The 26,908-nt window shown below is 42.8% G+C and overlaps 3 protein-coding genes across 3 annotated transcripts in view; 2 read left to right on the top strand and 1 right to left on the bottom strand.

Moving 5' to 3' along the window:
• inppl1b (inositol polyphosphate phosphatase-like 1b) overlaps positions 1-13,494 on the top strand; it is a 39,564-nt gene extending 26,070 nt beyond the window's left edge. Inside the window, exons 20-29 of the mRNA XM_083786168.1 lie at positions 5,135-5,216; positions 6,325-6,414; positions 6,507-6,620; positions 6,760-6,848; positions 6,958-7,045; positions 7,153-7,305; positions 7,770-7,851; positions 8,526-9,330; positions 11,343-11,458; positions 11,841-13,494. Coding sequence (XP_083642294.1) covers positions 5,135-5,216; positions 6,325-6,414; positions 6,507-6,620; positions 6,760-6,848; positions 6,958-7,045; positions 7,153-7,305; positions 7,770-7,851; positions 8,526-9,330; positions 11,343-11,458; positions 11,841-11,934 — 1,713 coding nt within the window. The 3' untranslated portion in view covers positions 11,935-13,494. The remainder of the gene's footprint in view (positions 1-5,134; positions 5,217-6,324; positions 6,415-6,506; positions 6,621-6,759; positions 6,849-6,957; positions 7,046-7,152; positions 7,306-7,769; positions 7,852-8,525; positions 9,331-11,342; positions 11,459-11,840) is intronic.
• LOC310873236 (NAD(+) hydrolase SARM1-like) lies at positions 1,049-3,121 on the bottom strand (the record flags this gene model as incomplete). Its single annotated transcript, XM_083785571.1, has 1 exon — positions 1,049-3,121. One exon carries the CDS (start codon positions 3,119-3,121, stop codon positions 1,049-1,051), a length of 2,073 nt encoding a protein of 690 aa, XP_083641697.1.
• Positions 13,495-18,749: 5,255 nt separating the features above from the next.
• Positions 18,750-22,826, top strand: LOC310872962 (P2Y purinoceptor 4). The gene is made up of 2 exons (XM_083785180.1): positions 18,750-19,075; positions 19,559-22,826. The coding sequence occupies exon 2, from the start codon at positions 19,619-19,621 to the stop codon at positions 20,705-20,707; it is 1,089 nt and encodes a 362-aa protein (XP_083641306.1). The 5' UTR covers positions 18,750-19,075; positions 19,559-19,618; the 3' UTR covers positions 20,708-22,826.
• The last annotated feature ends 4,082 nt before the right edge of the window (positions 22,827-26,908 follow it).

Here is a 26,908-nt window from a genome sequence, read left to right on the forward strand (position 1 = left end):
ATTACCTCACAAGTTGAAAGAGGAACGTCTGGTATAATATGTGGCATAACTGGAACCACGCATCTCCACATCACGCCATGCGTAACACACAAATAAAATACTTCATGTTGACCTTCCAATTAAACCCTATATATGTATATATATATACAGACATATTAATATAATTTATTTATATTATTATTATTGTATGCGCATGCATAAAGTGAATGGCAAATCGAGTGGCAAAGCGACAAAGTGTGTTTAACTTTTTTAACGTCTTTTAATGCAATCAGATAGGACTTTTCTGTGTGGATGTATGGGCTGTCAAGGCCAGAAAGTATTTTTTTGCCACTCAGTAGGCCTTCCTGCATAACTTCCGGGTTTGATGATGATGTCACGCGCATACTCTCTATTATCATTTGTTAGTCGACCGGGGTCTATACTTGGACCCCTCCTTTTTTCCCTCAACACTCGAATCTCTTTGACAAAACTAGCTGACCTACAAGTTTACGGTGAGATTGTGAATTTTCACCTAATGTTCACATGTTATGACATGCCCGGAATTGGGATGCTAGAGTAGCTTAACTATCTAATACAGTTAAACTTGCCGTTAATGGCTCCGCTCTTGGAATACCCCAGAGGTATACAAGAGCAGGCCTATAAGCAATAGATTGACATATTATCTAGTAAAGGCTGCAGGAGGGGTCCACGTGCACCCCCCTTATTTTTGAGGGGTGTCACCCCCTCCTATAATAAGCTTAATTAGTGGAGAATTTATGTGTCTGAGCAAATCGGCTATTTTCATCCTACCCAAACATTAAATTCCTATTGACAATGAATGGAGAAATTACGTCATTATGTGTCTGAGCAAATCGACATGTTACGTCATGATGATGTACGATGATAAGAGAGCCCCTCACTTCACACAGGTGTGATTTTTTCCTGAAAGCCAGACAGACGTTTTTGGAGGCCCTCAATAATGCAATTTATGTAAATTCCTCACACTCCCCATGAAGAAATCCATTGAACAATTATGCATAGGCCCTGTTTTATTTGGCGTTTTTGTCAGTTACGGTAAAACTATTTCTGTTTGACCTTTTGAGACACCTTTGGAGTCCAGTTGTTTTTGGTCTTTCGTCAGAAAGTCTAGGATCTTCTTTATGGTAGCTTCCTGATACTCATGGGACCACACGATGCCATTAAAGGTTAGGATAGACCTCATGTCCTCAGGGAGCGACATCTGGTCTGGCCATTCGAAGTTATCTATGACAGGAACAATGTTCTTCTTTCCGTCCAAGGCTGTGACTATCTCTTTGTGTACCCAGTCCTTCACGGAGGTGTCTCCCATGCACTTGTCGAGTGCATTGGCAGACAGGACAAGGATGAAGTTTCGCGCTCGCTGTACACTCTGAATCAGTTTGTCCTCGAATTTACCAGCCTCCAGCTTCTCCACGTCTATGAACACGCTGAACCCACGTACTTGGAGGTGCACTTTCAAAAGGCTGGCCAGCTGCGATCCCGTGGTCCTACGGTAGCTGATGAACACATCGGGATCTGAAGACTGGCTATCTGTGAGGCAAGGCTTACAGGGCCTGCAATTGGCTGCCAGGAGTTTTGCCCGGTGGACAGCATTCTCGATGTGGCAGTCACACTGGAGTTGGTGGTCAGTTAGGTTCTGCACGTTGTTGCGATCCACTCCTGACTGAACAAGACCATAGGTATACTGGCGGAAACGAGGTTCTACGTCAGCTAACCAATCAGCCAAGTTGCTTGGGTCACATGTCGAGTAATTGGCGTAGGTCTTTAACACGCGCAAGTCTCTCAGAAATCTCTTGCGAGTGAGGCCCATGGTCATGCCTAGATCAATGTTCAGATCCTCATCGGTGATGTTTAGAAGGAGGTCTCCGTCAACCTGCAACTCCTGGAAACGTTCACAAAAGGCACTGAAGCCTATCTGCTGGAGCCAAGTCTTCACCTCGCCACTTTTCCAGTTGGACACGGATGACAGGATGCGTCTTGGCACTTCCTCGCCCGTCATACTCAGTGCCCGTTTGGCAAGAGAACAGGTCGTACCATTACTGGAGTACATGACAATCCTCTTCAGGCTCTTCACAGCTCCAATTTCTTGTAATATCTTGGCGTTATGTTGACGGGACTTGATGTTTGCCTCGACGCAGAGGTAAAAAGAAGCTATGCACTTGCCCTCTAGTCGCGTTCCGTCCAGCAATGGCAGCAGGTGCTGCAGGTCAGCCGCCGTTCTCCCCTGCATGCTGTCAGCACTGTCCAGCAAGATCTGTGCAAACTCATCCGGGTCTAATGAGGCAATAAATGGCTCCACCAACTCCAAAGTCCCAGATTTGACCACCTCCTTCTCGATTTCTCGGTTGACAGCTAACAGAGCTACGGCTAGGCAGGCATAGAAGCGAATTAGTTCATCCTCTTTAGAGAAAGCCAGTGGGAAAAGCCATTCGGGAGCTTGTTTCTCGATCATCAGCCGCTGGCAGCGATGGCCTCCGTACATGGCACAGTTGGATAGGGCCACGGCACAGTGGCGCAGCACTATGGGGTCTGTACCTCGGCACCAGAAGAGAAGAGCATCCATGGCGCCATTGGCGATGAGCTGTGCCGATGTTTCTTCTGTGTGTTTGAACATATGCTCCAGGATCCCCGACACACTGCGTGCCAGCTGAGTATCTTCCTGCTTTTGGGTCAGGTTGCGGACAACCCCCAGTCCCATACGTGCCACATAATCTCTGTTCTCTGAAACCAAAATCTGTTCCAGTAGTTTTGCTGATTCATAAGTGATCTCGGGTGTTTGCTGGCTGGTCTGTAGAAGCTGAAGCAGAGGCTGTAGACCTCCATCCAGTCGGATTTTGTTGCAGATCTCTTCAGCGACCTGGCGGCCAATGCTGGGTAGGGCCCAGGCCTGCTCCACCAACTGACATGTTTGGGCGATGGCTCTGCGAATGTCATCTTCTTCCGATGCGTCTTTGGCTGATTTCAGTGTCTTGATGGCGAGGTGGAGGGCAGGGAGCAAGCTGTCCAAAACAGCCTGCACATCGGCATGGACTCCCGGCAACACGGATTTAGGCTCCACAGATGTGAACAGACGTTGATAGAGCCTACACAGTAACTCGGCCATTAGAAAGGATCATCTAAGGTTAAGACACGTTTGAAGCAGGTCCACATCAATCAAATATGAGATGTCATACACTTAAAGGCTTCGGTGTGACCAGGGGGAGTGTATATTTATCATGTAACAGAAGAACTCTACTCCTGTATTGCGTCAAGTAGCCTTGACCCAGTCTAAAGTTATTAAAAGTGAATTTCTCTGAAATGTCGTTTATGGGAACTTGGCCCAATAACTTGGGAATGCTCGGTTATACAGTACTCATGGCACACATTATCATAGTACTTAGAAGGTCCATTATATAACGCTGGTACTATGAAATCATATTGATGACATAAGGGAACTCCATATATGGGCATTAAATGGGGCACAGACAGACAGACACACAGGCGTTTTCAGAATTTTGGTTCTGAACAACCGCTGGTCCAACCGAATTGCCACTCTGCAAAGTTGACACTGCACCTTGGGTCATCTCATCTGTGATACACAAGCCAAGCTTGAAAAGTATTTTAACGTTTGTTTAGAGCACTTTAAACAGACATTTTTCTAGTTTAGTTTAGAACTCCATATACAGATGTTGATGATCCCAATAACAGAAATGGTCCAAAGTGTGTTTTTCTGACCTGCAGACTTGCGAGACTGTCTTTCGGAGACTGTGGCACACTCAAATTTAGAGATAGACCAAAGATAGAGATACCATTTGATTCTAGACAACCTCAGCTTTCAAATGGGACCGACCTTGTCAAGTCACCTTATCGGGAAGGGTGGTAAATACCTATATTTGACTACAGGAATAATTTTCCAAAAGGTCCCTTTAGCTGTCCTCTGTCCGCTGTGCAGACATGCCAGATTTATGCCAATCTCATGCAGTTTTGGGCAAGAACCATGCAGGTTTATACATGCAGTACAAATGTGTAATTTCCGCATTGTAAAGATGAGACCACTTTACTGTATCTATAGCTGTATGAAACCACTGTATGATAAGAGCACTGTGAAGTGCTCTTATCATCGTACATCATCATGACGTAACAATTATCTCAGACACATATTACGTACATTCTCCATTCATTGTCAATGGGAATTGAATCTGTGTAGGACGATTTGCTCGTCCACATATGACGTAAATTCTCCTTTCATTGTCAATGGGAATTTAATCAGATCACTTAGTTTGTGTAAGCCGAAAATCTACACTAATGGCTGAAAATAAGGGGGGTGCACGTGGACCCCTCCTGGAGCCTCTACTAATTGACTTGAATCAGCAGACATAATAGTATCTGAGCCTATATGCCAGACTCTGATCTAAACGTGGAGGCTGGGGTGGAGGAGGCGGCTGAAGCAGCAGCAGAAGTGAAGCAAGCAGCCAGAGAAGCAGAGATCTAATGAATGGAGAAGCCGTATTTGAAGGAGCCACTCTGTTAAGAGCGTGATTAGAGTGTACCAAAGCATGGCTGCTTTGGTAATGGCCAGCAGAGCTGTCAGCAGACTGCCAGTCGAGGCCTGCATGACTCCTGTGCCCTGCATGCAGTGTTGTTTTCGTCGACTAAGACTATGACGAAAAATGTTCGTCAACTACCTTTTTTCACTGTCGGAAAACGAAAACTCAGCTACGATGACTAAAACTAAGACTAAATATATTGACAATTTCGTCAACAAATAAAAACTAGAGTAAAATGTTAGGGAGGGACAAGAGATCCAGTATAAGTCATTTTACAGTCGGTTGCATGCTGAAAATAGCAGATCTACAGATCTTGTAGATCTGCTATTTTCAGCATGTGTAAAATCAACCATTACGACGGCATCAAGGCCTGCCGAAAAACATTTGACTCGACTAAATCAACTAGATTTAGTCGACTAAAATCTTATGATATTTAATCGACTTTAGAAGACATTCCAGGTGACTAATATGAGACTAAAACTAAATGAAAACTATTCAAGAGTCTATATGACTAAAACTAAAATCTAAATTTGCTGCCAAAAACAACACTGCCCTGCATGAACTAAACGCTATATGCTTCATTTGTGCAGGTGCGAGTCAATGTGCCGTCGTGGTGTGATAGGATTCTATGGAAGTCGTATCCAGAGACACACATCGTCTGCACGTCATATGGTAAACTCCGGAGGTCAAAATGAAAAAAATGGGAGTGTTAAAAAAAGGAAGCTACTATAGGAAAGGAAATGAACGAGACCAACAAAATGCCATAACAAGCTAAAAGGGGAGTAATTAAGACTTGGGACGGTGAATTGGATGTGGCGTTCCTGACATAGACCTTTTGGGTATTTGTTTCAGTGTTTTACGGTAAACTGCCCAGTGGGTCTGTAAATGAATAATGGTCAGCCCTACATCGTGGGCTGTGCGGTGTATAAAGGAACGGAGTCATTTCCTGCCATTCATCCTAAGCCTGTTATGTCTTCCCCTCAGCATACTATGATGAAACTAGCAAAAAATCTAGTAAAGTTTCAAACAGACTCAGGCCGTTGCACTGCTTGTGACCTCTCTCCTGTTTTCACATCCAGTGTGTCTGGGACAGTCAAAACAGCAGCCAAATCTACTACAATATTATCGCAATTCAATCGGAAGAATTCATCTATCGTGCAGTTACTCTGTAGCCTTATATACACTGGTGGAAAACTGACTCAAATGTTTTACTTAAGTAAAAGTATCAATACTGCAATAGAAGTAGGAATTCAGGAATTCAAAGTTTACTATAAAAGTACAAAGGTATTGGTATCAAAATGTATTTAAAGCACCAAAAGTAGAAAGTAGTCCCGTACGTTTCACAAGTTTAAGATTTTATAAAATGTATAAAAAGCTTTTGAAAATAGCAGATCTACAAGCTCACAATGCATCGCATCGCGACACATTGTGAGCTTGTAGATGTATAAAGATCTGAAGTGGTTCATACATGTTTTGTAACAATGAACAAAATCTACAAAGTAACTAGTAGTAACTCAAGTTAAAGTACTGAAAATTGGAACTACTCCTGTAAAGTTGTACTTATAACACTGCTTGTTCGTCAAAACAACACCCAAATCTATGAGAATATTATCACAATTCAGAATAATTCAATTATCACGCCGGTACTGACTACATACACAGTTCAATTATAGTTTCATGTTATAAAATAGAAACAGTATTCATAACTACTTCATTGGGTTGCTAAATGTGATATTGACTGCAATGGTTATGATTATGATTATGACATGTATGTCACTAGGTTGTACAGATGACATATTCACCAGTGATCACTCGCCTGTTTTCGCCACGTTCCAAGTAGGGGTGATATCGCAGTTCATCTCCAAAACAGGTAATGTCTTTTGTTGTGGCTCTTGGGAAACACAAATTAAGGTGTCCAATAGCATTCCTTATGTAACAACCCGTGCCTTGAATTTCCAAAAGACCCAAACTCGGTCATGCAAAAGGCCTGGATAGAGCTTGAAGGTGTCGAAGCTATTGTGAAGACTGCGAGCAAAGCCAAGTTCTTCATTGAGTTTCACTCATCCTGCCTAGAAGGTATGCCAGCAAAACATAAAGCCTAATTTATGCTTCAGCAAAAAGGGTCAGGTTTAAAATACTTCCTTTCACACTTTTTCACTAAATGATGATAATCATGATCATGATAATGATAATAACCTCTTCTTTTTTTTTACAGAGACACGCCGTTCTAGTGAAAATGACTCGCAGGGCTGTGATGTGCCTGGGTTCCTCAAACTCGGCTGGTCCTCCAAACAGCTTCCAAAGGTTAGCACATTTTCAGTGCCACTTTTCATGTTAGGGGATATAGTTGGACAAAACCAAAATCTCACATACCAACATAATATTGCTAATTTGTGTGTTCTGTGTTCCCTAGCTTCCTCCAATTGTGTCTGACTTGGAATATCTTCAAGATCAGCACCTGCTGTTGTCCGTCAAGTCATGTGACGGGTTTGAGTCATACGGTCGGTCTTTGGCCAATCTATTTTGGTTTTCCATTGTCACTGTTGTGGTAACTTCATAGACAATACATGAGCCATATTGACGATAACTATCTTTATATCTACTGTAGGTGAGTGCTGTGTGGCTCTGCGCTCTCTTACTGGCACAACGGAGCAGTTTGAGACATTCCTGAGTCACCGGGGAGAGGAGATGGGTTCCATAAGGGGCCGGGTCAGTGTCCACGTACCCATTGATAGACGAGGAACACGAGAGAGGATCTATGGTGAGGCAACCCCGAATTGCTACCATCTCCTCATCTGACCCCTGGCTTGCACTATCAATTCCTACTAAACTTCCCGTCGTCCTCCTCCTCCTCCTCCTCCTCCCTGAATTCTTTGGCTCACCAGTGAATCTTTCATTGCTTCCTCTATTCGGTTCCTCAATGATCTTTGGCTTGGCTTTTCACTTGCTGGTCTCTTTTGAGTGCTTCCCCTTCTGGCTCCCCGGTTGACTGCCACTGTCCAGATGCATCCTGAGCCACTGACACAGCCATTGATAAGAGCCAGTATTTTGCCACCAGGTCAGGCCCCATGACAACACGCATAAACACACTGCTGCTGCTTGTAACGTCTGATATTGGTCTATAGCCTTATTCTAGACACACAAGTTCAACACACCAACTTTGGAGAATTCCTGTTGATTTTGAAATATACTGTGGACTCTGTGTCCACCTGTCATTTTTTTCAGAGTGGTTCTGCTTTGAGAAGGATGAGAGGGGTCTGCAAAAGGGGCAGTTGCCTCCCCAATCTACACGGGTTCATAGCAGCAGGTGAGACTGAGGTCCCCACGGTATTTCCAAGCATCAGTGTAAAGCAGTAGACAGCCTGTAGCTCACTTCAAGTGCAACTGACTAGAGAACATTGGAGAGAGAAAAAAAGTATATTTCAGGTATCAAACAATATATTGTTTGGACTGTTCATTAATATCTTTGAAGCACAAAACATAATTTTGTCATTGTAAAATAAATAAAATATTGACACAGCAAAGGCAGGGACATGAATGCAATGTAAATGACTTGTTTGTTCTCATTTTATCTACAGTATTATCATAATACTGCCATAATATTATTATGGCATTAACCACTTTTTAGAATTTGGGAACTCTTGAAAATGAATGGTATGCCTAGAATAATAGGCAAGCCAGGTTGGAACTGGTTCAAATGTTGAAGGCATTGGTGATATTATACTGTAGAGTCTGTAGATATCCATTGTATATGACAGAGAAATGGCTAGCAATGCAATTCCCATGAAATTCTCGTTTTTGTGTGTGTGTGTGTGTGTGTGTGTGTGTGTGTGTGTGTGTGTGTGTGTGTGTGTGTGTGTGTGTGTGTGTGTGTGTGTGTGTGTGTGTGTGTGTGTGTGTGTGTGTGTGTGTGTGTGTGTGTGTGTGTGTGTGTGTGTGTGTGTGTGTGTGTGTGTGTGTGTGTGGTCTTACACATTACAGGTCTTCAGCAACACCTCCCAAACTAACCGCAAGCAGTTACACCAACCCTGCCTATTTCATCTTTGAAGGTGTGTCTGTGCCACGCAGGGTGGAGGAGCCCCCTCCACCCCAGGTGATCTGGTCTGGGGACGAGGCCTTGCAGCTCCCCAAGCTGGCACGAGGCCAGTGCTTTGACCGGAAGACCTCCTCCTCCCGCAGGTCAGACTTCACCGAGATCGAGATACCGGCCGTCCTGCCTCCCTACACTTCTTCTTTGACCAATGACCTCCACCACGCGCCGCAGGCCAACTCCTATCAGCTCTTCCCGGCCAAAACCCCACCTCTCATCCCTCCAACCCAAAGTGCCGCCGCCACCACCACCACCACACAATGCCAAGAGCAGACGTCACAACCTAGAGCAAAATACTCGGGCAAAAAGATCGTTGAGGACTCACTCCCAGTAAAGAACCATAAGAACATGTATATCAACCACTCAGCCATCGTTAGAGAGGCAAGCAGGAGGGACCAACATCAGCTTCAACCTGAGAGAGGCAGTCCTATTCGGGGAGCCAATGCCCCGACTCTCTTTCCCTACGCTTCTACCCGCTTACCTCAATACCAGACCTCCGTTCCGTGGGTGGTGGACCAGCAGCAGCAGCATAGACCTGGAGACAACTCCCTCACTGCATTGCAAATGGCCAAGTCGCTCAGTGAGGTGGACTTCTTTCCAACAGACCGCAGAAAACAATTCAGTCCCAGTCCCAGCCAGTGGCCAGGCCAGAGAAATGGCCCAATAATGCCTGCTGAGAGGGGCTGGGAGAATGAGGTAGGACACAGCATAAGCGTGGTGCTTGATTATGGATCCTTTGCGCTTAGAGGCGGGCCAACGGCCGTCTTGAGTGACAACGCAATTTTTTTACAGAATAGCGTTGTTACTTCATATTTTAACGCGAGGCCCTACACAAGCAATCAATTTTTAACATAACAGTAGAGTTGTTCAGGCATTAAATGGAAACGCCAAAGTGATTTCTTGATTTCCTCGTAGGAGAAGCATTGGATGGAACTTGGAAGTAACATTACACAAGCTTCCGTTTTTAACGTGTATTAGTTTACTTTTAATAGTTATATTAGTTCGTATTTTAGCGCTATTTAACTCTTGGAATATTTCAATAACATGCTAAGGTAACCTTGTTTATTCAGAATTTGAGCCATGGACCACCATTTGATGTGATTTAGATGAGAATCAACCTGAGGACCACCACCCTGACTGAGAATCAACCTGGGGACCACCACCCTGACTGAGAATCAACCTGGGGACCACCAACCTGACTGAGAATCAACCTGGGGACCACCACCCTGACTGAGAATCAACCTGGGGACCACCACCCTGACTGAGAATCAACCTGGGGACCACCACCCTGACTGAGAATTAACCTGGGGACCATTGTTGTGTTGGGAGGGGGGATATGGTCGTGGTGTGGGGGAAATAAATTAACCTTTCATATTAAACTCATGTTGCTGTTCATTGTAACTTATTCTATGAGTAAGCAGACACTTGCGATTGATTATGGGCACATTTCCTTATAATGGTGACTCAACCAGGCAATCCGGTACGGTTTCCCTTGAGATTCTAACTCACTTTTCTGTGGAAGTTCTTGACATCCGACTTCCCAGTAACTGACAACATCGACGTGTCATCATTTGTCACCAGATCATTTAGATAGATAGATAGATAGATCCTGTCGTTTTAACACACCCCTCACCAACCTTAATCCGGTCGTTTTAACGCACCCCTCACCAACCTTAATCCGGTCGTTTTAACGCACCCCTCACCAACCTTAATCCGGTCGTTTTAACGCACCCCTCACCAACCTTAATCCGGTCGTTTTAACGCACCCCTCACCAACCTTAATCCGGGCGTTTTAACGCACCCCTCACCAACCTTAATCCGGTCGTTTTAACGCACCCCTCACCAAACTTAATCCGGTCGTTTCTACGCACCCCTCACCAACCTTAATCCAGTCGGACCAATGCTATGTCTAATCACTGCTATGTCTAACCAAAGTATGCCTCCCCTTTGTCGCAGCTATTTCTTATTCAATGGAATGGCAATGCATAGAGGTGGGTCACTATAATGGCCTTGGGTCAATCATCGTTTCCATTCTCGTTAATGCCTACTCTACTGTTATGTTAAAAACGGATTGCTTGCCTCGTGTTAAAATACGAAGTAACAACGCTATTCTGTTAAAAAAACGCATCGGGCTTGTGTTCTTAACACCTTGAGGGCCCCGGCCTATTTAATCCATTAATAAAATGTGTCCATCGTCAGCAAGCGCCTCTAGGCTGTAGAGCGATGCGATCAGTTTTCATAGCACTAATTTGACGGAGATTATCAATCTCCGTCTCGGGCACATGACCGTGCACTTGAACTTGACTGTGATTTACGTCATGGGCTGACAGCCTGTCACTCAAGACGGCCGTGGGCCTGCCTCTAAGCGCAAAGGCCGTGCCTCCTTGTTCTTTTGCGGCAAGATCCATGATCAAGCCTCAGGCTTAGGCCAACAGGCAGCTTTAGATCCATAATCAAGCCTCAGGCTTAGGCCAACAGGCAGCTTTAGATCCATGATCAAGCCTCAGGCTTAGGCCAACAGGCAGCTTTAGATCCATAATCAAGCCTCAGGCTTAGGCCAACAGGCAGCTTTAGATCCATGATCAAGCCTCAGGCTTAGGCCAACAGGCAGCTTTAGATCCATGATCAAGCCTCAGGTTTAGGCCAACAGGCAGCTTTAGAAATTGCTGATCTGATGTTTTAGCTTGTTTTGTTTTACCTCATTGCAGGTATCTGTCCTTCATGGTGCACCAGAGACGGTTCGGGAGCTTCTCGGTGCTCTTGGCCTTCAAAGGTACACCTTGGGCCTCAGTCTGAATGGCTGGGATGATCTGGATTACTTCAGGTAAAGAGTGTGACATATAGCCATGCACTGTGATCAGACTGTAATTAGATATGTACAGTCCAGTTGTAAATGCACTGGGTGTTTCTGAAGAGTTTTATAATAATGAATTACAATGTGTGAACATTGTTAAAATTCATTAATCTCAATTTACAGTATTGAATATAACCAAAGAATTGTCAGATGCAAAAAGGGACGGAACATCTTATTGCATATTAATAATCAGGTGGTAATGATGGCTTATTTCTGTCATAGGATAGGAATGTTGTTACTCGCCAAACCGTAATAAATATACCAATTCTGAATTGTTGGAGATGAACAGTTTTCTGGGATTCTGCCTGGTATTAATGAATGATGATGCTGTGTCATTGTGTCTTTGCAATAGTGGCATCACAGAGGAGGATTTACGTGCTGCTGGTGTATGCAACCCCTCACACCGCCGCAGGATCCTGGACAACCTGCCCAGGATCTGGAACTGACACAGACGCAAAGAATATAGCTGGTGTGAGAGCAGGTCAGAGTCAGTGTTTCCCCCACCATTGAGCCACCAGAAGGACCTAATTTATACTTCATCAAGCACCACGGATGTGTGACCCAAGTATGAATTGTTTCTAACTGGAGAGGATTCCATCTGTTGGTTTCAATGAAGATTTCTCATCACCAATACACTTCAGAAGTCTATACAGCCTCACCCTCACCGGGGCAACGTTTCTAGGGGGAAGCACTGAATCAACGCTTTATTCAGACCGTGGCCTTGTGGTTAGAGTGTCCGCCCTGAAACAGGGAGGTCGGGGGTTCGATCCCCGGGCCGGGTCATACCAAAGACTGTAAAAATGGAACCCAATGCCTCCCTGCTTGGCACTCAGCATCAAAGGGTTGGATTGGGGGGGGTCAAATCTACTAATCAAAATGATTCCCGAGCACGGCGCACGCTGCGGCTCACCGCTCCAAGAGATGGGTCAAACGCGGAGAACCAATCTCACTGCGGTAACGTGTGTGACAAATCGTACGACTTTGACTTTGACGAACTGGGGACTGAGAAGACCAGTGGTTTGGTATAACCAGCTGAACTCACAGCCCTGCTTATCTCTTCGTTTACTCTATCAATACTGTAACAAAGGTTTGTCTCTGTGCAAGTACACAAAACCTCCAGGCATGGAACACATGAAATAGTCATCTCGCAGACCACTCTATATGGACCTTCAGATGAGTGAGCAATTACAAAGCATGGTGCAAGATATTCATATCAAATCCCAACCATATACGCAAATATTGATTATGGTCTCAAGACCTAGTAGGTGTTGTATTAACTGCCTATTAAATGAAAATACAATTCTCCTATGTTTTTCCTCGGCGTTCACTTGATACCGGTGTCTACCATTTACATGCATGGTTTGCCCTATGTACTTTCCACTACTCTGCTGTGATTGAGCCTGGCAATGAGCTTGTAAAAGCCACAAACTAAGGCTATGGTTGGAGTATAAAATGTAAGCTGTACATATTTACCATAACAGCCTCTGAAATGAAGGAGAGTCGTTTATCTCACATTGCTTCCTGTTTGATACTGTTATTGTTGCTTAATCGGCACCTCTATCCATTAAGCGGCTCTTGTACGTACGTGGCTTTTAAAAATGAATGCTGTACAAAGCAACTCTTGACTGTCACTGAGCCATCAGGTTCACGCTGCCACGCAACCGCCAAAGAAGAGGCTTCTCGCTACCTATTCCGTTTCTGGGCCACAACTCTCACACACTGTCGCTCTATGCCGTTATACTTATAACATCATGTTTTGAAGTTTCAAATTCATATAAGATTCCCTCACTTACCCACTTGAGCAGTGCTATTTATGTATTGTTCATGGAATTAACATATTGACTTTGAGAGTAAAGAAAGTGTTTTTTTTTTTAAACAGCAGAGATAGAGCCATTTTCATTCTACAATGAACTGTACAGAAAATGGTTCAGAAAGCAATATGTACTTTGATATCTCAGAATGCCGTCTTCATGTGTGCTCTGTCTCTGTCTTGATATAAAACTATAAACCAATCCACAGTGCGTAGACTGTTCATAATTGTATGGCACAGCACCACAGGTGCAAATTGTAAATATGCAACATGCTAAAATAAGTAAGTAAGAAACTAACCATAGATTCATAATGCAAGAAATGTTAGCTTCAATTTATAATTTTAGGCATTTAGCAGACAACGATTTACAGTAAGCAAGAACAAAACATGGTATAAATATAATGCTTTGTTTGTTTTTAGGGCTGTCAATTGATTAAAATATTTAATCCGATTAATCGCATGATTGTCCATAGTTAACTGTGATTAATCGCAAATTAATCGCATATTTTGTATACGTTCTAAATATACCTTAAATCAGTGGTTTTCAAGAGTTTTCATATCAAGGCCCATTATTTATTCTGCATTTGAGCCACGGACCACCATTTGATGACATTTAGCCTTCCAGACCCAAACTAAAGATCTGTATTGATGTTGGCCAATGGTACCATTACGAGAGATAACAGGCCATGTTGATCAAAATAACATGTTTTCAAAGTTTTCTAATTGTGTAGACTCACTGGGAGAGAGAGAGAGGGGGAGAGAGGCGGGGCTCACTGACTGCCTGCATTCACATGCATGCGTCTCTCAACCATTCTGTCAAACTTCACAGTGCGTTAATCGCGCATTAAAAAAATGAGTGCCGTTAAAAGGATTGTGAGTTAACTAGTTAATAGTGCGTTAACTGGCCCAGGCCGTAGCGTAACGGTCTGGGCACCGGACTGGTAATCCAGTCGCAGTGTGCCGCGGGTTCGACTCCCGGACCCGACACGGCCTTTACTGCATGTCATCCCCCCATCTCTCTCCCGTTTCCTGTCAGCCTACTGTCTGTCCCTTCAAAAATCAATAAAAGGCGTAAGCCGCAAAAAAATATCTTAAAAAAAAAAAAAATAGTACGTTAACTTTGACAGCCCTAAATATTTTAGATATAAAATGTAATAATGATATTCACAAACTGGTTTCTTTTGCCCTACTTTGTAACTCCTTGTTCGAACCTCTCCAGGGACGTGCAGAGAGTGTTAGAGAGGCAGGGGCTGAAATCCCATAAGAGGGCACTTTTGGCCCAAAATAGCGAAAATAGCAGATCAGCTATTTTCGGGGCGCAACGCTGCGTTCAAGGCTTGCTGCGTTCAAGTTCAGGAGACTTCGGGAAGAAAAAAATAATCTCCTGAATGCTGCCTTCCGGTATGGCATGGAAAGGAAAGGAGTGGCATTTGCAAATTTGCATTTCTTTCACCATAGTAAATGCTGCATTCGTGGTCTAGAGAGGGCAGTTGTTTTACAGACGGGTAAAAAGGGCAGGGGCTGAAGCCCCCTTTGATATCTATGTGTGCACGTCCCTGAACCTCTCCTTATAAAAGCCAACTGGAAATGTCCTGCATGTCCAGAGACTCCACATGACTGGACAAGAGAAATGCGTTTCCACTTTGAAGTTATGCAATTGCTATGTTGTTATGGAAATGACATGGTTGGACACACACGTGACACGGCCAAGTCTATGCAGACATTATGAGAGAAATGATAATTATGCCAGCTCAGTCAAATGACGTGCTTATACACATATGCACTTCTGAAGTGGATCCTGAAAAAACTGCTGTGTATGCATTGCATGCATTTGTGTATAGTTCCAAAGACAAGGGGAGTGGGTGAATTATTTCCATTGTGCAGGAAGGGTACCAGCACCAGTATACTATGAACTAGTGTTGTTTTTGTCGACTAATACTAAGACGAAAAATGTTCGTCGACTACCTTTTTTCACTGACGAAAACTGAATGAAAACTAAGCTTTGATGATTAAAACTAAGACTAAATATATTGACAATTTCGTCAACAAATTAAAAACTAGACTAAAAAGTTAGGAAGGTACGGGACTAGTGGACAAGAGATCCAGTACAAGTCATTTTACACTTGGTTGCATGCTGAAAATAGCAGATCTACAAGCTCACAACGCGTCGCGCTGTAGCTTGTAGATCTGCTATTTTCAGCAAGCGTAAAATCGGCCATTGCGACGGCATCAAGGCCCGCCAAAATACATTTTAGAATGTATCAACTGTAGAATCTTATGACATTTAGTCGACTAAAACTAGACTAACACTAACACATTCCAGCTGACTAAAATGAGACAAAAACTATAATCAAAATGTGCTGCCAAAATCAACACTGGTGGCATTATGTTAGTTAAATGGAATTTTCTCATAAGCCATATGCCAGTCAGTGCCAGTGCTGTTAATGTGTGTGGCGGTGTGCACTGTGTTTATGTTTTCTCCTTTTTAGTAGGAGTAGTTACTCATTACAAAACATGACCTAACTCATCCCTCCCTGCTGTCTGTCGACAGCAGGTATGTGTCAGTTACATACATTACCATGTAAAAAACAAACTGGTTTGCTCCCCGCCGGCTGAAATCAACCATGTGAAAAACAATCCAATGAGCACTAATGACACGCTAGGGGTCTTCTTTAGATTTCAACTTAAGCAAAGTAAACCTTTGCCACGTAATGCACGCACTTACTTTTTCTGAAATCCACCTGTTTAAAAGAATATGGGGCTTTGTTTGATAGAGCTTGACATGATGGGGTGGAACACGTTCAACCAGTTGCCTTTATCACGTGGCATTCACTTTCTTTTTTCTTCTTCTGTTTTGAATTGATCAATGCAACTAGTTTTGATGAAAGTGTATTAATTTACATGTACAATTTAGGCATTTAGCAGATGCTGGGCGCTAATCCAGAACAATTTACAATAAGCAAGAACAAAAAACATGGTAATACATACATTACAATACATGTACATACATACAATCCTACGTAAGCTTAAGAACCTAACAGTGGAATATCTATCTAAGGAAACTATGTGTATAGACTATAGAGTGCTATATGTTTACATAAAGTGCTATTAAAGTTACATAAGTTGAGCTTGTGCATATGCCTGTAGGAGGTCAAGGCCAGGGCAAGTGCTGTTTGGGACGTGTGGAGCATTGTCCCAAACTCTTCTCCCTTCTGGCTCCAAAACTATGGAATGCACTTTCCATTACAATCAGAACTGCAGATTCACTTGACATTGACAATAACACCTGACATAAAAACACATGGCGTAAGTAGGACACATGAATAAGAATACAAAATAATATTTCATTATTTATTCAATTTGTAAAATCATAATAATACATCATGAAACAGCTTTTCAGCACATATTCTTTGTCTTTTGTATATGTCCACTCTACAAGGTTTCTCATGAGGATCACATACTGTGATTCCAGTCATCTGTCACCACTGTCGCTCGCGCACACACACACACACACACACACACACACACACACACACACACACACACACACACACACACACACACACACACACACACACACACACAGACAGCACTAATGACAGGCTGGCTGACCCATGCAAACAAAGTCTACATACAGTACGCCAGGGTTCAGTTTCAATGTGGACACTAAACTGTTATCTCTTTGTATTCTCTCATTTGGGAAAAGCCCCTGGCACGGACTACTACAGCATACAGTATGTAGCATTTTAAACCAAACCAGAAAAGAATAGCCACTACAACACTGCAGGTTCTTCTCCATGCTCAGTCCAGACCTCAGGATGTCTGCGGCATTGGCCTGAGAGAAGGATGGCATGCGTAGCAAATGGCATGCTGACCCCAGCTAGACCCCGGCTGGAACAAATAGCCCAAAGATAGCTATAAATATATCCACCAAAACCACAAAAAGCATCTCCTCCATTTTGAAATGGTGCAAGTCAGAGATTGATATGGACCTGTCTGTATACACCTGTGGGCTCTGGCTCTCTGAACCTTTCTTGCATAGATTCCTGTAGGTTTAAACAGTACAAAGTCACAGCTTTACCCTAATTGTGTTGTCCTTAATTTGAAGTGACATGCACCTGTCCGCTGTGTCAGAATGTGAGCTATATCAACAGCATTGTTCATCCTGATTTTATTTCTTTATGATCATGCCTTAAAATGTTATCATAGGAATGTCTGCCTCTAACAGAATTCACTATTTAGATTATGTTGATTTGTGCAGGCACAGATATAGCTCTAATGTACACTATAATGTGTACAGTATAAGGCTTAATTGTGGCATTTCATCATAGCCAGCTGTGCAAATATTGGGCTAACTTTTCTAAGGTAGAAAGGCTATATTTGTCTTTTAGGAACTGGTGTCCTAATGCATGACAGTAACAGTTCCTATTCCAAAAGGTAATATTCTACAAGAAATATTGAAATATGCAGCTACCATTATCATCTTATTTGATATGCATCCTAGGTTTTTGTAGTAGGCCTACAAGGTAAAAATGTTGGCTATAATGAGACAATATCATTTACACTAAAATAGAACCATAAGAAATTGTTTTATTGTATCCTATATCAACTGTTGATCATATCTTATTCAGGGCTGCCATGCCGTCCTTATAGCCTCGGACGTTTTATTTCCAGGGAGAAATTCTTGATTCTGCAGGAGTTTTCTTGATTTCAACCACATCTCTTTGAGGACTGCTTGATTGCTTGATTACCTGCAGGCAGTGTCAGAGGTATATTCCTACATGTGAGTGGAAATGTTACACTTGTACAGTAGCTTTATAGGCTATATAGGCCTATATTATGAGTATGACTATGAGTCACTGAATGGTTCAATATTAAAGATGGGTCTTCTTTAATTCCTTCAGTCATCAAATCAATTTCTGACACCCGTCACACCCATACCACCAACTTGTGGGTGTGGTCAGTCAGTCAGTCCCCCCCCCCCCCCTACCCTTTTCTAAAACAAAATACAATAAAACGGATTGATTCACACGATCACGTAGCCTAGTCTAGCCTACTGGCGCCTGATCTAATGATTAATTAGATCTGAGCTGTCTGACTATAGGCTGATATAGGCTATTACGCATAGGATCAATTAGGCTAAGTAAGTTCTAAATGTTGTACAGTGCATTGTCATGTGGAAGCTAGAAGCTGTACGTTAAAGACATTTTGTTAATTATTATTATTATTATGAGTCGTTAATAAAATCGAAATAAACTCTCCAACTCCGGCCCGGAGTTTATGAAATATATGCCATCTAAAAAAAGTGGCATGCATGCGGTAGCCTAGGTAATGTGTCCACTCAGCAGCACTTACACTTCCCATAATCCCATTTCACTTGTACTTACTGTCTATACATCATGTAACATATCCATATCTCCTGCTGCGAGCAGAGAGTGAGGACGGTGGTGTACCGCACCAGTCCAGACCAGTAGCCTACCTACACTCCTAGTCCAACGTTGTTAACTTGTTGCAGCGCTATTACCGGTATTATGGACCACAATACGGCATTCATCGAAACTTAACATTCGCTCACCCCACCGCATTGGCACCGGCCGGACAATAGCCGGACGGACAAGTACGAACTCAAGAACTGGACAGTGCGACGCATTCACGCGGAGAGGCTCAGCCAGCCTGTTGAATATAGGCTTCTCCTCTATCCAGGTCTGGAGAGGTATAGCGGCGTGCACACACAAACACACACACACAGCAGCCCGCCACGGATAGATCCTATCAGGGTAAGTAGTTCACGTCATGACATGTACTGTTGTGTATAGCCTGGTGGTTGCTATTCATGTATAGGCAGTGAGTGACTGAGCATAAAGTTAAGATCAACCGAGTAGTATAGTCAGGCAGCAGGCTATATCTGGACATTGATAATGTAGGCTATATGTTTTGTTAAGAAACTCAGGAAAAGAAGATTATTTTATGTACAACTTCATAGTTCCCCCCAACTGCTTACTGAAGGCTACTATTTTCGATGAATTGATTACACAGAACCACAATGTAAATAAGCCTTTTTTGGCTTTTGTGTTATCCTTTTAGCACCTTTTGTATATACCACTGTATAGGCCTACCTTTTTTGCAAACTGTTAATACAAGTATTCAATCAACCAATCAATCAATCAATTTACTTCAAATAGTCTGTTAGGCTATATGAGTTTTGAAACAAATATAAAATGGATGATCATGTCTAATATTTCTTCCAATTCCTTATACAGCCCCAATTGTGTTAATCTGTTGGCGTGGATCAAGTGATATACACTGAGAAGAGAGTCACGATGAACACAGTCATCGCCAAGCACGTTCAGAACCAGTCCCTGATGGCCATGACGTTCTTCAACTCCAGCTGCCGCTTCGACGAGGAGTTCAAGTACATCCTGCTGCCCGTGTCCTACAGCCTGGTGTTTGTGATCGGCCTGCTGCTCAACGCCACGGCCCTGTGGATGTTCCTCCGATCGGAGATGCGCCCGTGGAACGCCAGCACCGTGTTCATGTTCCACCTGGCCACGTCCGACTTCCTCTACGTGCTGTCGCTGCCCACGCTCATCTACTACTACGCCAACCGCAGCCACTGGCCCTTCGGCGTGGCCGCCTGCAAGGCCGTGCGCTTCCTCTTCTACGCCAACCTCTACTGCAGCATCCTCTTCCTCACGTGCATCAGCGTGCACCGCTACCTGGGCATCTGCCACCCCATCCGGACGATGGGCCTGGTGAAGCCGCGGCACGCGCACGCCGTGTGCGCCGCCGTGTGGGCCCTGGTGACGGTCTGCCTGGTGCCCAACATCGTCTTCGTCACCACCTCGCCGCGGGGCAACGACACGCTGTGCCACGACACCACCAGCCAGGGGGCCTTCGAGCAGTACGTGGACTACAGCTCCGTGGTCATGGCGCTGCTGTTCGGCGTCCCGTTCCTCGTCATCATGGTCTGCTACTGCCTGATGGCGCGGGCCCTGTGTCGGCCCCGCGGGGGACTGTCGGGGGACGGTCGGCAGAGCTCGTCGTCGTCGCGCCAAAAGTCCATCAAGCTGATCGTCGTGGTGCTGGTGGTGTTCGCGGTGTGCTTCGTGCCGTTTCACGTAACCCGGACTCTCTACTACACGTCGCGTGTGCTGAACCTCGACTGCGAGTTCCTGAATATTGTCAACTTTTCTTACAAGATAACCAGGCCACTGGCCAGTGTCAACAGCTGCATTGACCCCATTCTGTACTTCCTGGCTGGGGATCTCTACCGCTCCAAACTGATGTCAGCTCTGACTATGAAGAGGCAGACCACCAATAGCAGATCAGTTGATTTTGTGCCAGTGCGGCCCAACAATAATCATGCCATAGCTCTGGCTTATAAGATCCCTGACGCCAAAGAGAGCTAGAGTTCTCCTTCAGGCATTTGTCGCTGCGTTGCGGTTGTCTTACCCTTGTACATCTCTTTTGTATTATGGATTTCTGTTCTGGGCATCATCATGGCTAACATTCCTGGCAACCTGGGCTGATTTTCTGTCATCTTGCATTAAGATGACAATACCCAGGAGGAGTGAACTTTGTCTAAAGCCACAAATAGCAGGATTCTGTGTTAAAGGTGAAATGGGCTAAACCTGTCAAAAAGTTACATTCATGAAAGAGCATGCGGCTATATCGTGAAGTTGAATAATCTCTTGTTGTGTTTATTTATGGATTATCACTTAAGAAAGTCTGCATATGTCTGGTACACAAACGGGAAGAATACGTTTCAGTATCACATCGAGGTTTAGTTGTTTTGTTTGTTTGTAGGTCCCAAGTTCAAATCCATTGAAGTAGACAAACAAAACCTGCCTCTGTGCTTCTCAGCCAGTCAGGAGCCTGCTATTACCACGAAGGAATGCTCACCCGTAGCCTATTACAATACAAGTATTTACAGTAAAAGGCTACTTACAAACCTCCATAGAGTTGAGGCTTAATGGAGCCTTCATTCAGCCTGAATAAGATTACTCACTGAGAAAGAAGTATATTGGCAGGTCACAACTGTGCTTAAAAATCATGTATATATAAAAAAGAATCATCAAAGATTCAGTTGGTGATTTCATTGCCTTTGTCATCTTTATTTCAAAATGTTATATTGTTCACCTTTTAAAGCAATAAACAGGCTTGCTCGGTTTTATACTACATAGCTTCTGAGTGCAATCTTAGGTCATCACTCATCACATAAACCAATTCTCTCACCGACTCAACCTGGGGCAGGACTGAAGACAATGTACAAGCTTTCTCTGGCCTCAGAAACAATTGACCAGATGAAATGTGATAGACTCATTCAGTTTCCAAGAGCTCACTTTAGAGGCAACCAGTTTATTTTTTATACTATGGAATTCAATGAATACAGTATATCTGTCTGTGGATCTACCTGTCCTTGCTTTGTTTTGCATCACCCTTGTAACCGTGTCAGCACTTTCATGAGTTGTATTTGTTACTGATGTTTTTTTATTATTATTATTATTTGCATTCTTGATTTTCTAACCTGTGCTTCAGTTTGAAAGGTGCTCTAAAAAAATAATGTTTATTATTATTTATTATTCATGGCACGCATTAGAGTGAAGCGGTCAATAACGGAACCATGTATTCGTATTGAACTGTCTGCCACACCAAAGATAGAATAGATAAGTCTTGCTCTAGTTTGGAGACATGAGGAAACTATGAAGTTGTACATACAACAATAACACTGTGTGTGACCCAGAAACTACTATGAGCTCTGCATGGCTGCCAGATGTTTTTGTCCTTCAGTAGTAGTAGTTCCACAGCTGTCTGTCTCAATCTCTCTCTCTCTGCTATGAGGGCAGGAGAGAAGAGGAGGGCTGGATTAGTACCGGCTGTGTGTGCTGTGGACAACATGTCTCCGTCTACTAACAGCCCACGCCTTATTAGTGGCACAAGGGGAAGGGATTTTCCTGCATTGACCCCTCTGGGACAGATGGATGGAGTTGATATAGCCTTTTCCTTTCTCAATCTCTCTATTGAATTCCCTGACAACATCATGCGCGAGGGCAACGTATAGGAAAGTTTTACTCAATAGTAGTAGGCGTATGCTTGTATTCTCCTTTATATTGTTATATTATTATAAGTCCAATGCTGCATATCAGTAGGTCAGCCGTATTCAGCAGGTCCCTGAGGGATTGAAAAAAAACATACTTTTTCTTTTCATATTGTGATCTCATTGTCATTTTACATCCCGATGATTATTAAACTGTAATCAAAAGCATGTCATTTGATCCACCTGTCAAATCACTTCGAAATTTACATCAATCAAATCACATCTATCCGATGGATGGATGATAGATGTGATCGTGCGTGTGTGTTTAAAAAAAATAACAAAGGAGAAAGACACATTAACTATGTCCTATATCCAACGTTTTATTTGATATTAATGTGCAGTATATGCAGTTAACAGAAGTAGAATATTCCAAACGCTACATACTCATTGTTTGTTGCTTGATGATGGGTACGACTTTTCTAAAAATGGAGGCCTCAGAAATGTTAGCCTCATGGCCAGATGGCCTCCGTATATAGATTTAACCAAATGGTTCCATTTGTATACTCTCTGAGTTAAATTAACACTGTAATAAATGATCATAAGAAAACCCAAATTCTGCTCATAATGGAATTAAATTTATTTGTTGAGACATATTTTGACTTCTGTGTTGAAAATATGGTAAGTAAGAAGTGAAACTGAAAAGGGGATGTTGTTCTATAATTATAGACACATGCAAATAAGACTATACTAAATGACAAGTCAAGCTACCTTTTTCATGATGAACGGTTTATTCTTCATATTATACCATCATCAGTACTTTATTATCGTGGGTTTCAGCCAACATGAAAGAGAATCAGAATATTTATTGTCACATCACATTACAAATAAGTTGGGTGAAATTATTAGTTGTGTAGGCTCATCATTGCAGTTAAAAGATAGATAGTCATATCCTAAAAGAGAGAGAGAGAGAGCAGAGGCACAAAGTGCATAATAAGTCATGTTATGTACTTTTATGTCTCTTCTCTCTCCAATATTCACCCCGATACGTGAATATTGGTCATATACAGCGGTAGTCACTCGGTGAGAAGAACTGTAACTGTTTGAAATCAGAGATATTGAGGACTATATGAACCTGCAGTGTGGTCTCAGTGTGGTCATCCATCCCATGGCATCAATGGCAAGAAAACAAAGGGAGGGAAACGTCTGATGGGACACGATAAAAGATCCTCACGTACTGCTTGAATGATAAGCCATTGTAACGAGTCATTATTAATAATATCAAGCTGATGTAAGAGACATGCTACGTGCCTATACTACTCTGAGCCTAGTGCGTTGTAGTCATAAAACATATTTTAAATAAAAAAACATGAACAATGTTTGTCTTTTTCTGAAAGAGAAAGAAATCACACAGGGCAACTACGGTATTCATACTACCACAGGTTTTACATATTCTAATGACGGAAAACAAAACAAACTACACCACAACATGGATTTGTATTTTATGGCATTTATAGATAGCCTAGATATAGATATCCCATGTGCCATTATGTAACAATACCTCTCACTTAAAATGTGAAAACAAATGGGCAGAGCATAGTTGACTCCTATAGCTTGGAAACAAGGTAAGTGGACCCTAAAACCAGATAGCTTATAGATATTGTTTAAAAAATATGTAATGGTAAATGCAGTGCCTTAGTGGGTTACTTTGGGTGTAAATCATATAGGTTCAAATGAGATTTTTTAAACAATTAATTATTTCCTAACCAGACTATTGTTCCCATGGCTGCAATCCAAAGAGTATAAGGTCATATAGCAATATCAAAGCTATAACACGGGTGGATATATTGTAACTGTCAACTGTGGTCAAACAGTGGTGGAAAAAGTACTCAGATTTTAAGTAAAAATATCAATACGGCAATGTAATACTCTGTAAAAGTACAAAAGTATTGGTATAAAAATATAAATGTGTCACATTTTCAAATGTATAAAAAATAGCACAAGCTCACAATGTGTCTGAAGAAGAGGGTAGTGTATGTTTTCTTGTTTTGTAATAATAATAATAAAAATCTACAAAGTAACAGTAGATTAATTTAAAAAAATCTCATTATATAGAAGATTAGGAAAGTAATAAAGTGGCTTATAATGCCATTGAAATGTAGTGGAGTAGATTAGAAGTAAAGTAGCCTATTGAAAATACTCAAGTAAAGTAAAAAATAATAAATAAAGATATATATAATTGTACTTACAGTACTTGAGTAAATATACTTAGTTTACTGTCTGTTACTCTTCAGTCTTCACCGTGAACCTTATCCATTTCACTTGTCCCAGAGCTATATTCAGATTGAATGTTAGCGAATAGCGCCTCTTTGTGGCTTGATTTCGTCTCACACACACACACGCGCACACACACACACACACACACACACACACACACACACAAGGTGGTGGAAAGCCTGGTGAGGCGAGGTTACACGCACACAGACCTGTATGTATTTGGATTAATCTCTCATCGCTCAGACCAAATATACCGGTAGGTTAATTGCTCTAATGGTATTATAGGCTATATTTATGAAATTAGGCCTTGAATGCAGGTCTAATCCATTGGTGATAGATTTGGCCTGGCTGTGAATCAGGATTTAATCCGTTGAAATCAGGTGTTTGAATGTTTGTAAACAAACTACCGCTCACCCTGGTAGCCGGCTACATAGAATGTCCACACACAATAAAGCAAAGTGTAGAAAATTAGCTTTGTCTGTCTATTGTCTAATTTGTCAAGCTGTGGATATTTATAACAAAATGCATAATTCTAGTTAGTAGGCTACAGTTCTTCCAGAAATAATTAGGGTGAACTTAATGAGGCTAGGCTAACTACATGGGGCCAAAGTTGAGTAGGCCAATATGGAGCACCTTTCACAGACAATGACAGTCACAACTAGAGAAGTTACAATTTTTGAAAAATTGGTGGTTGCCGCAATCGCTTATATAGGCCCACCAGGAGCCCTCGTACAAGGTTTCTTTGACTATGCATGCACCTCTTGGTACCACAGCACAGGCCCTTGACAAGGCTCCAGACCTCCCAAAAAAAACTGGTCAGGCTCCTACTTGGCCTCACCCCCCGAACCCCCCTCACCCCACTTTGACGGGCTGGAATGGCTTAGGGTCGACGACAGAGTACAGCGTCTTGCAATGGGTCTGGTCCACAAGATTCGATACACCACCAAGACACCTAGCCCTCCAAGCAGAATCCAATGCTACTGAAGTTTCTGACATTTGTTCGACCCAGTGCATTGGGTCCTGTTGCATCACTACCATGCCACCTGGTACGCGGCCATTCATAAAACATAAACAACATGTTTAGCGCCTGTCTGCGCTCTTTGACGAAATTTTTTCGTGTGAGCGTTTCTGAATATGTGAAGTATAAGTACCCATACATGCCGCTGCGAATATCTCCTGTGGCGCGGAAGCCGTTAAGTATTTTTAATCTTTGTTTGACCGATTTGGTCGCTTTGATTCTTCTCTTCCTTCCTTGTTTACTGACACCTCATTGTACCGCCTATCTGGCTAGCTAGTGGCGCTATAGCTATGACAGAGCAGATCAGAGGCAGGGACGTAGCCGCACAAGCCAACCGCACACCGGGAGGCGGTACAATAAACGGTAAACAAACAAGAAGAAATAAAGCGACCAAATCGGTCAAACAAAGATTAAAAATACTTAACGGCTTCCGCGCCACAGGAGATATTCGCAGCGGGATGTATAGGTACTTAAAGTTCCCGAATTCAGAATAACTCAAGCAAAAAAATGCCGTCACACGCAGCAGATTCAATCTTAGAGAGCATGTTTACTTCCGCGTTCCGGAATTCCCATACGAAAATATAGTCATGACCAGGGACCCAACATAAAACTAAAAATTTCAGAAAAGCTTTATGTAGGGTTCCGAGAGGGGCTACAAGATACCCATGTACCTGTCTAAATACTTCCTTAATGTTAATGAAGTCCACTCCCACAACACCAGAGGGAGTGCAACAAACCATGTACAACCCAGATTCGGCACAAACAAGGGACTAAATTATTTTCGCTACTATGCCACCAAAATGTGGAACGCCCTACCAACAGTCATTAAGACATGTGAATCCCTTGACTCTTTCAAAACCGCTCTCAAAGGGCACCTACGGACGGCTGCAATTCGTAACTGGCCCCCGTAAAATCTGAATCCCCCCCACCGCCCCCCCTTTTTCCCCTCACTGTATGTTTCTTTTCCCTTTTTATCTCCTTTATGATGAATTCCTGTTCTGTTCTTTGACTATATAGAAGTGTCTATTTGTACGTCTCTAAATGTTTTGATGAATTGAACATGGTGGACCCTCTTGTAAACCAGTGTAATGCTTAATTGGGTCGTCCACTCACAGTTAACAGTCTTTGTATTGAGTTTGTCCTTGAAAGGTACTGTAATTCTGCAAACTGTTAATACATATTTCAATCAATCAATCAATCACACTTATTTTGCTAGCCAATTACGACGTCACCTCTGTGATCATGTGTAAGTAATTTGGAGGGGATTTATCCCCCCAAAAA

This window comes from Protomyctophum parallelum (genome assembly GCF_964188405.1).
Source record: "Protomyctophum parallelum genome assembly, chromosome: 16".
Classification (NCBI taxonomy): domain Eukaryota; kingdom Metazoa; phylum Chordata; class Actinopteri; order Myctophiformes; family Myctophidae; genus Protomyctophum; species Protomyctophum parallelum.